The sequence below is a fragment of the Narcine bancroftii genome, chromosome 4 (genome assembly GCF_036971445.1).
Source record: "Narcine bancroftii isolate sNarBan1 chromosome 4, sNarBan1.hap1, whole genome shotgun sequence".
Lineage (NCBI taxonomy): Eukaryota > Metazoa > Chordata > Chondrichthyes > Torpediniformes > Narcinidae > Narcine > Narcine bancroftii.
This window is the reverse complement of record NC_091472.1, coordinates 298580369-298595270: the sequence shown is the minus strand read 5'-3', so window position 1 is coordinate 298595270 and position 14902 is coordinate 298580369. Positions and strand designations below refer to the sequence as shown.

The 14902-nt window shown below is 38.2% G+C and overlaps 1 protein-coding gene across 2 annotated transcripts in view; it reads right to left on the bottom strand.

The window, feature by feature from the left end:
- The window catches only part of umps (uridine monophosphate synthetase), a 30971-nt gene that overhangs the window by 7658 nt on the left and 8411 nt on the right, over positions 1-14902 (bottom strand). The window contains exons 4-6 of one of the 2 annotated variants that reach the window (XM_069935590.1): positions 8380-8555; positions 7765-7879; positions 4605-4797 (exon numbers count right to left, since the gene is read on the bottom strand). In XM_069935590.1, the coding sequence (XP_069791691.1) occupies positions 4619-4797; positions 7765-7879; positions 8380-8555 (470 nt within the window). In that variant the 3' untranslated portion in view covers positions 4605-4618. Of the gene's footprint in view, positions 1-4475; positions 4798-7764; positions 7880-8379; positions 8556-14902 lie in introns of those variants that run through there. The other variant, XM_069935591.1, reaches the window with a different exon arrangement.

Below are 14902 nucleotides of genomic sequence, written 5' to 3'. Positions count from 1 at the left end.
TCCACCTTGCTTTTCAGCCTCATTTTAAGGGTTTTATGGTATATCTGGCGTACAAGTTGAACCCACCCCCCCTTTTCTGGCTGCCTGAGGTGCCCTGTTGACCGGTGTACAGGTTGACCTCCAAAGCTCGCAATGCCGGAGATGGACAATTGACTGGCATATACAGCGATCTCCATAGATAGCACAGATTGATCTGTTGGGTGCTGGCTGAAGGTGGTTGCTATCTTGAAGGTTCAACACCACAACGCAGCATGTGATGAAAATGTGAAGCATGTAGTGGGCCGAGCGGACGCACAGCGCGGCAATGAGAACTGTCACCGGCGCGGTTCTGCAGGCGTGCGGAACCATAATGCGACGCAGTCCCAGGAAAAACCAAACCGACCACTGTTAAGGGACTGCAGAAATTTCTGAGTATGATAAACTTCTATCACCAGTTCATTCCCGCAGCTGCTCACATTCTTCAGCCAATGTTTCAGATGGTCTCCACCAAGCACAAGGACGTTACCTGGACATCAGAGGCGGAGGTTGCGATTACAACCGCCAAAGAGGCATTGGTCAAAACAGCAATGCTACCCCATCCAAACCGAGGCTGCCTTAGTACTAAGCACTGACGCCTCAAGTACGGCCGTGGGTGCGGTTCTCGAGCAGTACGTCAATGGTCTTTATCAACCCCTCGCTTTCTTCAGCAGGCATTTAATGCCAGCGGAAGTTAAATGTAGTACATTTGATTGGGAATTGTTGGCATTGTACCTAGCCACACGGCACTTACAATATATTTTGGAAGGTCACCATTTCATTGTGTTTACTGATCATAAGCCACTCATTTTTGCCTTCAGCAAAATAAAAGATCCATGGTCGGCAAGACAGCAGCATCACTTACCATACATTTCAGAATTCACGCTGGACGTGCACCATGTTTCAGGGAAAGGCAATCTTCCCTCAGATATGCTGTGCAGACCGACTCTATATCATATTCAGGGTGGAATCGATATACTTGAATTGGCCAGTGCACAAGCCATGGACCCCGATATTCAGACATGCAGTATGGCCATTACTAACCTGGACATACGAGTGGCACTACAACAGGGCGGCCCAACCCTTCTTTGTGATGTGTCTTTGGGCTACCCTAGACCGTTGAATCCTGCATCATGGAGGTGACACCTTTTCGACCAGATACACTGCTTGTCTCATCCATCCATCAGAACTTCAGTCAAGCTCATGTCAAATAAATACATAGGGCATGGACTAAAAAAAGGGGTCGGTCAATGAGCATGTACATGCGTCTCCTGCCAGACTGCCAAAATTCAGCGGCACACCAAGGCACCTCTTCAGCCTTTTACAGCAGTACACAGGAGGTTTGAACACGTGCATGTGGACCTGGTCGGGCGATTGCCAGTATCTCAAACCAGGAGATACATTTTAACAGTTGGTGGTCCATTCCACGCGCTGGCCAGAGGCCATCCCGTTGCCATCCAGTGACACTGAAATGTGCTAGAGCATTCATCGTCAATTGGATCGCTAGATTTGGTGTCCAACACACATAACTTCAGACCATGGAGCACAATTCACCTCCACATTATAGTTTGCCTTTGCATGCTTTTGTGGCTCATACCTACACTACAGCATACCATCCACAGTCCAATGGCCTTGTGGAATGTTTCCACTGACAACTAAAGTCCGCACTTAAGGCCCGTCTCACTAGTCCCAATTGTGTCGATGATTTGCCATGGGTTCTACTGGGAGTTCGCACGGCCCCAAAGCAAGATTTGTCTGCATCATCGGCAGAGATGGTTTATGGCATAGTACTTACAGTTCCAGGGGACATTCATTTCATAACCAACTCTGACCTGGATGTCTTTCAGCAGCTTCGACATGGTATCACTAGTAGGAAACCTGTTCCAACCAACTGGCATGGAACCCCTAAATAACATGTGCCCCCACAGCTCCTCAACGCTGATTTTGTTTTTGTACAGACAGGTCCCAGGAGCGCTGTTACAACGACCATATGAGGGCCCTTTCTGTGTGATTAAGAGGGACACAGTCATGTTTACTTTGGACTTTGGGGGACATTCGCAGCAGTTTTGTGTAGACAAACTCAAGCCTGATCTTAAAGTGGTAAATTTTCACCAGTTTATTATAAGGAACCAACAGAAAACCAGTTTGCATTGGCAAATATCAGAAAAGTGAACGAAATCCCCATGAATTTCGACATGTTAGGCAATAGAACAGTGGAATGGAAAGGTGTTAAAACTGTGCAATCCAGAAGTCCAGGCCATGAAAGGACTAGGTTTACCATGTGTTATTGTGCATGGGCAGCACGACAAAGTTAAGACCCATGGTAATATTCAAACACAAAATTAAACCAAAAATGAAATTCCCTGCAGGTATTTTTGTACATTTTCATGAAAAAGGTTGGATGGATGATTGAAAATGGTATAAAACTATGGATAGACAATGTGTAGAACAGATGGCCAGGCAGTTAATGCAAAGAACAGAGTTTGCTGGTCTGGGATATGTTTCGTAGCCACTTAACTGTGTGACAGAGTATTTTGAGGTGCGTTGGGAGGAATTGTTAAAGCAGCTTGCATACACACACATTTTAAAACACAGAATATTTGCAGGAATTTTACAGAATGCTTTTTTGCAGGAGGCAACAAAGCATCGACAGCAGCTTGCCTGAGAGAGCATGAGATCTTTGCAGGCAGGGGAGAAGAATTTTGCTCTCAGAGAGGGAAGATGTGAAACAGAGAGGAGACAGAAATCAGTTCCAGAAGGACAAAGCTGGCAAACTTTGGAAGGCTGTCTGGTCAAAGGAGAAGTCTGGAGGTGTGAAAGGTGACCTGAAAGAAAGAGGATCATCTGGAGAACCCTGAAGAGGGCAAGTTTCGTCACCAAGACTGATTGAGAAGGAATCAGTTACAGATGTCCTGGAAAAGGAATCTCTCTCTGAAAACCATCAAGAACCCTCCTGAGTGGTAACCATTTGCATGTTAAGCACCAAAGACTGGTGAACTTTGTTAATACTAACTTCTGTGCACAGAACAAGAATTGCCTGCAACCAGTGAGATTGGAATATGATTCAAAGAACTTTTCTAATCTTAAATATATATTACACACACCTGTGCTTCGTATTAGGAGTGTGGAGAAGCTGTGGGAGCATTGGAAGCAAATCCTTGGACACTCGGTGACTCTGAAGGGACTCTCCTCTTTCTCTTGTATTTTAAGGGGCGCCGGGCAATAATAATGGTGACTCTTCATTTGCCTTATTGTAGCAGAAGGCAATTTCATGTAATATTACATATTCTGTATTATTACATGACAATAAAAGGAAACTTGAATCTTCTATGACAGATATGATAAAAAGGCTCAGAGAAATTTACAGCTAAAATCCTGCCTATGCCTTAACTCTGCGTGTGTGGCTGGTCCACAAAAGTTCCTGGTCAATTGTAACGCCAAGAATTTCAAAATGAGAAATGGAGGCAAAAAGTAGAACTCAGGCATAACAACACTACGCATCATCAGGGTAAGTGGTAAGACTTTTACCCAGCAGAGATAGCCATTATCTGGCATGTCTGTGAACAAAAGTTACTGGATAACTATTCATCCCAAGTTTAAATGTTGACCAGATGTTACCGAATGCTGTCCCATCTGTGAAGATGCAAACTAAACTGAACAATGAACAATTGGTGAACATCTCCGCTTCTTACAGGGTTACAATGTGAGCATATTGCTTTTATTTCAAGTGTTTATATATGCAACATTTTAGATTAGAATTTCAATTCAATACACCAATTCCAAGTATGGTTTAGAAGTTATTATGAGAGATTTTTTTTTAAACTATTTTGGAATTTTTAATTTAGGGATTTGAGCAAGAGGAAAGATGATAAATTTTCTCACCTAATGTACACACCTAGAGAGATTAGGGTTTATGTCATGGCTGTAAACTACTTACTGATATCTTTAGTTTGGTACATGAGAAAAGAACTCATTCCACCCTCTCTAGCTTAATCCATAATGATTCTATTCCTCACATGGGTTTATAAACCTCAATAAACATTTACCTGAGTAAGCATTTAATGTTTTTGTAGAAGTTTTCCAAGACTCACAATTTATGGAATAAGGAAAAGAATTTTAAAAAAACTGGACTTGCCTGTTAGCCTAACATCTGCATTTTCTGTTTTTGTTCTGGCTGAACCGCATTAGCTAGGAAAATAAGAAGTCTCTACAAACATGCGACAGATGGAGATGATACGGAAAAACATTGAATTCATTCAAAATAGGGACGAATAGATTTCTAGACTTTAAGGGAATTGAGGGATTATAGAACTGCACAGAAAAATAATACTGAAGTAAATGATCATCCATGACCTTATGTGAATTTTGAAACAAACTTGCAATTAATCTAAAGTTTTGTGAAGAATTATTTCCCAAATTCTTTCCCAATTTTAGATTTTACATTTTTAGGTATTATAAAGATGACGGATTTTTTTTCTTAATATCACTATGTTTTTATTAAAAATACAACCAATAATTGTATTGCAAAGCAAGGAAAGAGAGAACTGATTTTCAACAAATTTTGTAGTCATTTTTAGCCATCGTTGTACCTTTGATCAAACTTTCAATTCTTAGCAGTCATCAACCTATTCAGGTAGGCTTCCCATCCAGCTTTTTTATATACTCTTGCAGCTTCTACACAGTCCTTTGCAGATAGGATCCCTCGACCTACAATCATGACATCAGATGCCCGTCTGTTAATCACTTCTTCAGGACTCAGATACTTTTGGCCCAGATTATCCTCTGAGAAGAAATGGAGACAGAAACAAATGGTTACAGAATGGGCATTCAATGAAACATTCTAACTAGTATCAGCAAATAACTTATCAACATAAACTAATTTAAGTCTTTTTATTGTTAAGGCTGTAGAAACCTACTGCATTGCTTGAGGTTCTGATCCAAGTGATTTTAATGGATAATACTTGGATAAAGAGCTGATCTCCTGCGTCAGGAATAAGTGAATGACACCATTTGGAAGATTACAGCTGAGAAAAGTAGCGTTGTTACTCCATGAATTTTTTTTAAAACAGTCCAAATATTTAAATAATTTGATTTTTTTTAAAAACTGGGTCAATTATGGAGAAACTTCTCATTTTGATTTCAGAAGGATGTCTTCTTTTTCTTTGGCTTGGCTTCGCGGACGAAGATTTATGGAGGGGGTAAATGTCCACGTCTGCTGCAGGCTCGTTGGTGGCTGACAAGTCCGATGTGGGACAGGCAGACACGGTTGCAGCGGTTGAAAGGGAAAATTGGTGGGTTGGGGTTGGGTGTTGAGTTTTTCCTCCTTTGTCTTTTGTCAGTGAGGTGGGCTCTGCGGTCTTCTTCAAAGGAGGTTGCTGCCCGCTGAACTGTGAGGCGCCAAGATGCACGGTTGGAGGCGAGATCAGCCCACTGGAGTTGGTCAATGTGGCAGGCACCAAGAGATTTCTTTAAGCAGTCCTTGTACCTCTTCTTTGGTGCACCTCTGTCTCGGTGGCCAGTGGAGACCTCGCCATAGAACACGATCCTGGGAAGGCGATGGTCCTCCAATCTGGAGACGTGACCCACCCAGCGCAGTTGGGTCTTCAGCAGCATGGATTCGATGCTTGCAGACTCTGCCAGGATATCACATAAATGCTGAAGACACACAAAGCATCTGCCCAGAAGTGTTTTAAGCCCTATATTAAAGTGACTGCCTAAAATATAAGCACAGAGTTTTATGTCCAATGAGTTAGCACTCATCTTTTCCTGGTTTTGTTCAAATTCACTAATAAGTAGAGGGTTCTCAGTTACAGAAGCCTGGGAAATTTTCCAAATGAAAACATAGCTTCTTAGTGCAAATGAAGATAATGAGATGTACTTCAAGTGAATGGCATTACGATTATAACAGAGTAATACAAGATGATCTGCTAAGCCCCATGGGCTCTGCTAATCCTTTCATAATCCAATTTTTTTTTCTCTCCTCCTCTGATTCATGCAATCTATTTAGCTGTTTCAAATTTCAGAATATTTCTTGTAAATACTTTGGGATAACTATGTCCAAAGCACCATACAAAGTATTTAAAGAAAACGGAACCATTTTAGCTGGGTAGATTTTTTTTAATATAAAAGCATCTTTAATTCTAGCTTTTCGTCTTTTTGAACAACAGACAAGGCATAACTCACTTTTACTTCCCCACCTGTTCTACAGCCTTGAACCCTGTTATGTTCATTTTGTATTCAGTTTGATTTAGGTAAGAGAACATTTTTGCACTAGATATATAACTGTTTGCAAAAGCCAGACTCTTTATATGGTAAGTTACACACCATTTCTGCTTTGCGAGGCATGGAATTTCTTCATGACAAATGGATCTAAATCATGTAACTCCCTTCCAAACAGCATTATAGCATTACAGGACCACACCTCCCACCATCACCGCATGATAGAAAATAAATGATGAGAGTACCTTGAATGAAGGTCAGTACTACACACACATCACTCCAATAGTGTCCAATACGAGGAAATACAAATGTGATAGACTATGGGAATAAATGTGCCTGCTTCCACAGAAGGTATTATCAGATCTCAGAGCATATATAAATTATAAAGGGATTTGGCAAGGGTAAAAAAAAGGTGCAAAATTAGAACTGGAGACCAAAATGATATCTGCTTACACTCCATGAATCACTTTGGCTGTCATTCTGATAAAAGAGTTATTTCCCCCCTTATGCATGAATTAGGGCTTTGTGCCTGCTTCTGATCCCAACTTCAACAATACTTTGCCCTGAACCAAACACTAAAGTACTGACGACTCTGGGATTAGAATCTTTGGACACCATGCAAATAAAAAAAATGTTGAGCATAATTACTGTTGCTTATAGTATAGGATCACAAACCTCATCCTTATGCAGTACAAACCATCTGTGAGTCATAATTCTCTTTGTCCCCTCATCTTCTTCCCCAAAAGTTCCACAAAAACCTGCAGATGCCTTGGACAATCTCCCAACAATGCTCTTAATCATGTATTATTTGTCCTCCACCCTCAACCATTGTTCCAAGATGTAAAATTTGAAGCTCCTTAGACCCCCTAGCATGCAGGAAATATACCTAAAATGATATGCTCTGATATTACAAAACCACTGTTTTGTATATTTGAGCAAGCATAGTTAGATATTTAGGTTAGGGAAGAGAAATTTAAGAAAACAAATCACTGATGCTTGAAAGAGTATGGGTTTTTGTAATGAAGTTAATGATTAATCATGTAAATAATTAAGAAACAGGCACATACATGGAATTGGGATGATTGTGCAATCATGGATAGCAGTGATAGCAAGACAATGTGCCGTTCAAAAGGATTTTAATTTCTGAATATGTGGAATCAATGTATATGGAAAGAAAATGCAGATTGTAACAAAATATTTTATTGTTGCAATTGTAATAAATTACTGCAAAGTAGAAAGGAGTGAAAAAAAGTCCTATAATTTTACAAGCAAAATATATTAAATCTTTATTTATTACTGTTCATTATACTGTTTTAACTCAATTGAACCCTTGGTCTGCCAGTGAGAGAGAAGAATTGGGCAGAGAAATACATGTTATGACGGAAGAGGTTCAGTACAGTTGAAATGCTGGACAATTACATTGTCAACCCAACAAAATAATGTAACAATAAAATTAGCAATTGCCTTGTACCCATTATTGGGTCTTTCAACAGCACTGTCTTGATTTAAAACCAAAAGTAGCAACCTTACCTCCAATCTGCATCTGGACTCCTGGGGTCATATGTATAAACTCTGATCTACCACTGATGTTTGAGCTAGATATAAACCCAATTACAAAGTCAGTATGTTCTTCAGCGAGTTTTACCTAAATAAAACAAATGTTAATATTAGAAATGTATCATTTTGATTTTTAAAAACAGTATCATGAATGTACAAATAGCTTCATGTATCAATGGTCTCACCAGAAAATGTAAAATTAATAAATATAACATGACCTTTAAAATGGTAAGAACCTATCACACTGGATCAAACAATTAAAGTTCATTTACTTTATTTGTTAAAAGTTTGAAAAACCTGGTAATAACAATGCTGGTCATGACCACAATCACGTGCCCAATTTACTTTGAATGCCATTAATGAAATTATATAGAGCGCACCATTGGCCTTTGTCATTTATCTTAATACCCTTGACTTGGGAGTCATATAATAGGCATTGAAAAATGCAACTTTTTTTTCCATAGTATAATAGCGGCCTTGGGTATATTGCAGAACGTTTTGTGCTAGAGATTTTCCTTCACTAATCATGGTCATAACATGTATGATATTACCATTTTATTAGACTACAAATCAAAACAATTTAATTACAGCTGCTTTGGTGTAGTCTCCCGTAGCAAGGGAACCTTCAGAACTCATTTCTGCAATCAGCAAACAGCCTCGTTTCAGAGGCTGTCCAACTTCTTTTAGTCCTTTCACTACTCCAGGGCCAGGAACCACATGAGCATTCACAAAATCAGACCACAGAGCAATTTTGTACACTCCACCTGCGGTAACAAAACAAAATAAAGCCATTTTCACATTAGATAAATGTTGATTAACTCTCAGCTAAGCTTAGTCAATGCTGATGTGTCATCACCATTGGTCAAATTATTTTATCGTTCTCAATAAACCATCAAAAACTCCTGTTACGATTCATTTGACCGAGAAAGAACATTTGAAGTTGAAATGGAATTGGGTAGGTCAAGTCATTGTATCATCTTTTAATTCTAAGGCTAGAAGGGTAGTGATTTTAATACATAAAAAGTTACCCTTTATTTTGGAATTGATCTCTGCTAATGCAGGTAGAGTTTTGACTTAATTGTAAAATCTTTTCAGAAGCTTGGATTTTGATGAATGTGTATGCTCCAAATGAAGATGACAAATAATTTGTAACTGAAACGTTTTGGAATTTGAATCAAGCAAATGAGAATATTTTAGGAGGATTTTAATTGTTGTCTGGATCCAGCATTGAATAAATCTCTAAAAACTGTGGAAAAAAACTAAAATGGCTAAAAGAATAGCTGTATTAATGAAAGATCTATCCAAATGAAAGATTTACATTTGGTTGAAATTTGGAGACGATTAAATCCAACTGAAAAAGATTTTTCATTTCATTCTGCTTGACATGATTCCTTCTCTAGGATGGACTTATTTTTGGTATCGGCACAATTGCAAGGTAGAATTAATTACTCATGCTGAATACAAGAGTAGGATTTTGTCCGATCATTCCTTACTATTAACTTTGTGTACTGGTCCTGAGGTGGTAGAAACTGCTCATCATTGGAAACTTAATGAGGTGCTATTAAAAAAAAAACCTGAATTGAATGTTAGAGATCATATTATTTTTGCAATCAATGAGGGTTCAGTATGGAGTAAGTTTATTTTATGGGATGCTTTAAAGGCGTATTTAAGGGGTCAGATTATTAGTTATTTAGCAAGAGTTAAGAAGCAGTATTTGGCAGAGAGTCAGAATTTGGAGAAAGAAAGAGGTGTAAGATAAGAAATTTCAAAGGAATTCAACTGAAGATAATTCTTCTTTGCCTTGGCTTCGCGGACGAAGATTTATGGAGGGGGTAAAAGTCCACGTCAGCTGCAGGCTCGTTTGTGGCTGACGAGTCCGATGCGGGACAGGCAGACACGGTTGCAGCGGCTGCAGGGGAAAATTGGTTGGTTGGGGTTGGGTGTTGGGTTTTTCCTCCTTTGCCTTTTGTCAGTGAGGTGGGCTCTGCGGTCTTCTTCAAAGGAGGTTGCTGCCCGCCAAACTGCGAGGCGAAATTACGCTACAATACTTTGCAAACTTATATGTATGAGAAAATTATTCAAAGATCGAAACAACATTATTATGAGTTAGGTGAGAGGTCCCATAAAGTTTTGGCTTGGCAGTTGAAGACTGAACAAGTATCTAGGATGATTACATATAAACCCCAGGAAATTAATGATGAATTTCATATATTTTATCAGGATTTATATACTTCTGGGGTGACTCAGGATAATGAACAGATTGAATCTTTTTTGGCTAATTTAAATTTACCTTCTTTAAATGAGAAAGATGTTAAGGAATTAGATGTTTTTTTTTAAAACTGATTAGAGCTGAAGGAGGTATTGCAAACTATACCCAGTTGGAAATCTCCAGAAGGTGGATTTACAATGGAGTTTTATAAAGAATTTTATGATTTATTATTTCTGGTATTTACAGATGTGCTTAAACAAGCTACAGAAATGGGTTCATTTCTGAAGTCTTTTTCTTGGGCGTTAATAAGTTATTCCAAAGAAGGACAGAGATCCTTTAAAAGTGACTTCATTTAGAGGATTTCTTTATTGAATGTAAATTACAAGATTGTAGCAAAGGTATTAGCTAACAGATTGGTTAAATATTTACCACAATTAGTACATGTAGACCAAGTGGGTTTTATTAAGAATAGGTATTCAGCAGATAACATTACTAAATTGATTACAATAATTAATGCATCAAGACAGCAACTCAACCAAGCAATGATAGTAGCTTTCGACCGTGTTGAGTGGAATTTTTTTTATTTAAAGCACTAGAAATATTTAAATTTGGACCACTCTTTATTGGTTGGGTGAAGGTGTTATATGCGAATCTTTCAGCACAGGTGGTGACAAATGGACAGGTATCACCTGCATTTAATTTGTCTAGATCAACTAGACAGGATTGCCCATTATTGCCAGCCTTATTTGCATTGGTTATAGAACCATTGACTCAGGTGATCAGACAGGATGTCGATATTAAGGGAATTAAAGTAGGTGAGCAAGAATATAAAATTAATCTGTTTGCAGATGATGTGTTGATATACTTATCACAACCTAGAAATTCTTTAAGGCCATTACAAAATTTGTTGCATCAATATGGAGAAATTTCTGGTTATAATTGGGATAAAAGTGAGATCTTACCAATATCAGATGAAGATTAATCAGATTGTAAACAGTTTACAAAGTTTAGATGGTCTAATAAAATTAAATATTTAGGTGTAACTTTTGTATATATTACTTTTGTATATATTAAATTATGTACCATTATTAAATTTGATTTGAATAGATGGAAGGACACCTTTAACTTTGATTGGGAGAGTAAATTGTATTAAATTGTATATTTCCTCGTATTCGATATCTTTTTCAGTGTATTCCGTGTTCTATACCAAAAATTTTTTTTGAGGAACTATGGTGGTTCAACTGTTTTTATGGAAAAGTAAATTGTCAAGAGTTTCTCTGCCGAAGTTGACGTGGAAATAATAGGATGTTTCATATTGATAAATATGAAAGCCAGCATGTTCCTTTCTTTTACCAGACTTTGAGAAAAATTTGGGATATTACTAAGCTCTTTATTTACTTATTATCAAATTCAGGCTTGACTGGTAGAAAATTTTGGACGGGATTTGATTTTACCTGGACAAACTAAATTTGAGGTATTAATTGCGGATAAGGGGAAATGGTTCATTTCTGAAATGTATGTGTTGTTACAGGAAAAGATGATTACGGTTGATTTATAGAAAATGAAGGATAAATGGGAGAAGGACTTATTACATTATCTCAGGAGGAATGGATGAAAATGTGTACAGATAGTGTAATGGAATTAATATGAGATATAGTTTAGTTAATTATAACTTTTTACGTCAGTTGTATTCGACTCCTGAGAAGTTGAAAAAATACGGTTTTAGATCTTCGGATTTGTGTTTCCAATGTGGAAGACAGACAGTTACTTTCTTACATTCAGTATGGACATGAGAAAAAGTTTAATTTTTTGGGGAAAAAATTCATCAAGTTTTTGGAAGATTTGTTCAAGATTGAATTGCAACCTGATCCATTACTGTGTTTACTGGGTTATACTAATACTTTAAATAACGACGGGTTTGCGATTGGATAAATTCCAAATAGCATTTATACGTCTGGGGTTAACGGTAGCTAGAAGATGTATTGCTGTTTCGTGGAAGAATGATGTTGAATTGAATATACAAAGATGGCACAATGAACTAAAATCATGTATTTACTTAGAGAAGATAACCTACAAAATAATTATCCTTTGTTAAAATGTGGGGTTTAGATATGAAACATATGTGTTTAGATACAAGATTTTAAAAAATTTACAATGTAAAGGATTGGCACACTACACAGCAACCGATAATTACCCAAAATATGTATTTTGCTCCGACATAGGGGGGAGGGACGTAGAGGGTGGGGTGGGAGCAGTGGGGTAGTAGGGGGATAGTTTTTTTTTTAAATATATAAGTGTTTTGTATGTATTCCGTAAAATTCAGAAATAAAATTTTCAAAAAAAACTGTTACGAGCCCAGAGGACCCCAAAACCCAGCAGCAATAGATATTCACCAAGACAAATGGTTACTTAAACAAAAGTTGCTTTTAATTATCTTTAAACATGAAAACAGAATTATACTTTAACTTATCACTATTAACTTACTTTACCTAACGTAATCCCCTTCTAATTCTAAGCGCATGTGTGTATAATGTGTGTGTAAGTTCAGAAAAGTTCTTTGGTTCATAGTCCAATCTCACTTCTCATTCACTGGTTGCATGCAATTCTTATACTATACATAGAATTTAACATGTATAAAGTTCACCAGGCTTTGGTGCTCGAAAGGTAAATGGTTACCGCTCAGGAAGGTTCTTGTAGTTTTTCAGAGAGAGATGTGTTGTTCCAGGACATCCACAACTGAGGTACTTCCATCAGTCACCTTATTCCAAGTGAAACATTAGACAGCCAGCCCTCTCCTCTTGAATGAACCACAAGGGCTTCGACCAGGCTGTCTTCCAAAAGCTTGCCAGCTTGTCCTGTTCCAGTCCCAGCAACATCTTGTTGGTTGTAACACTGTGAAATGCTCTGTGTGTGTGTGTGTGTCTCGCTCTCTCTCTCTCTCTCTCTCTCATACACATTGACTGAGAGAAAGCCTGATTGACTCTCTCTGCTTGCAAAACCTCTTACAACAGCAAAACTCTCCTGCAGACAATAGTGGTTCCAGCCCGCTCTTTCATCTGTTGCCTTGATAAACAGTAATCCATTAGTGACCTCTCTGGAGCACTCTTCAAAGCTCTTGCAAAGAGGTGTGAGAAGCCACTATGTCTCCAGTATTTCAAATAAGATCTGTTTTAAAGTGTTTGCATGTGACCTACTCTAACAAACCTTTTCCAATTTATCTCCCAAAAACATTCAAATGACTAAGAAAACAGTTGTTAAAAAGGTTAGTACAGCTGAAAAAGTTGGGCTGACCTTAATGATGGAGCCTCAGGCTCAAGTTCCTCCTCCTCCAAGAGCGAGTCGTGGTGCGATGGCAAGGATCCATAGGACTCCAGCACGATCTTCCCGGCTCCCCAGAGAGATGGCGCTGGAGTCCATAAGAAGACAATCAAACTACAGATGACACATGAACAACTGCACATGCACGAGAGTTCATACATGCTCACCACAAAACAAGCCGTTTCCTCTTGGGGACCAACTGAACTGATTAAGACTGTTGTCAGCAGCGTTGCTAGCCAGACTCAGCAGTTGATTCTATTAGATATTGAATCATCTGGAAGCAATTCACAGGGACAAAAGGATGAAGATCAAGATAAAGAGAAGGAAGAAAAAGCTTATGAAGAATTGGAGAGAGGAGCAGAATATGAAAAAGATGAAGCCCAACTGATTTAAGGGATTGAAGCAATACAATTCAGATAGCCTGAAGCTAGAATTTGAAGCTCAAGAATAAACCTCTATAATCATCAACCAAATGTAGTTAATGTGTAAACATATGGATTTGCAATTTATCTCTGTCAGAAGTGATATTAAAGCACAATCTGAATATGTTATGGTTGAAATGAAAAATATTAAAGAATGGCAAAATATACTAAAGCTGTTGATAAAGTTAAAATTAAAGTCCAGAAAATTAAAGATGATATTCAAGATTATCGTTATGAAGTGAAACAATATAAAGATACCGTTAATAAAATAGAAATATTATCTATCGTCCTGTTTTCTAGCACTTATTTATGCATAACAAAGATGCAAAACATTCTGTCATGGTCCAGCTATTTCTTGCCTTTCTGGCCATAATAATTTGGAATGGATCTCATTTGGATAAGAGGATTTATCTACCCTTGTATGTCCCAGAACCTCTAATACTTCTTTTTTATTAATGTAGTAGATAATTGTTTGTCAGGATGGAGGTCGGTGACAAGCGGAGTACCTCAGGGTTCGGTATTGGCACCGTTGCTGTCTGTCATATTGTAGAGCTCGTCGAAAGAACCAAAGACTTGTTGATCCAAACCAAAGCTTTTATTAGCAAAAGACAGGAGCTCTTCACAGGTGGCTGACCAGTCCGGAATGATCCGACCTGGCTACGGACACAACCCTTTAAGGCCCAGACAGTAGGCGTGGCTTAGCTCTCAGCCAATCGCTGTAATCACAGTCTAGATACTGTAACTATATACACTATATACATTGGTGATAGATCTGTACTATCACACATATATAATGATCTGGAGGATGGGGCAGTAAATTGGATTAGTAAATATGCAGATCATACTAAAATAGGGGGAATTGTGGATGATGAAGAGGGTTTTCAAAGATTGTAGAAGGATTTAAGATGCTTAGAGGAGTGGGCAGAAATTTGGCAGATGGATTTTAATGCTGATAAGTGTGAGGTGCTTTATTTCGGAAAGAATAATCAAAGCAAAACAAATGTGGCAAATAGGATGGCATTGAAGAATGCAGTGGAGCAGAAAGATCTAGGAATAACGGTGCATTGTTCCTTGAAGGTAGGAGCGCATGTGGACAGGGTGGTGAAGAAGTATGCTTGCCTATATAAATCAGTGCATAGAATATAGGAGTTGGGAAGTAATG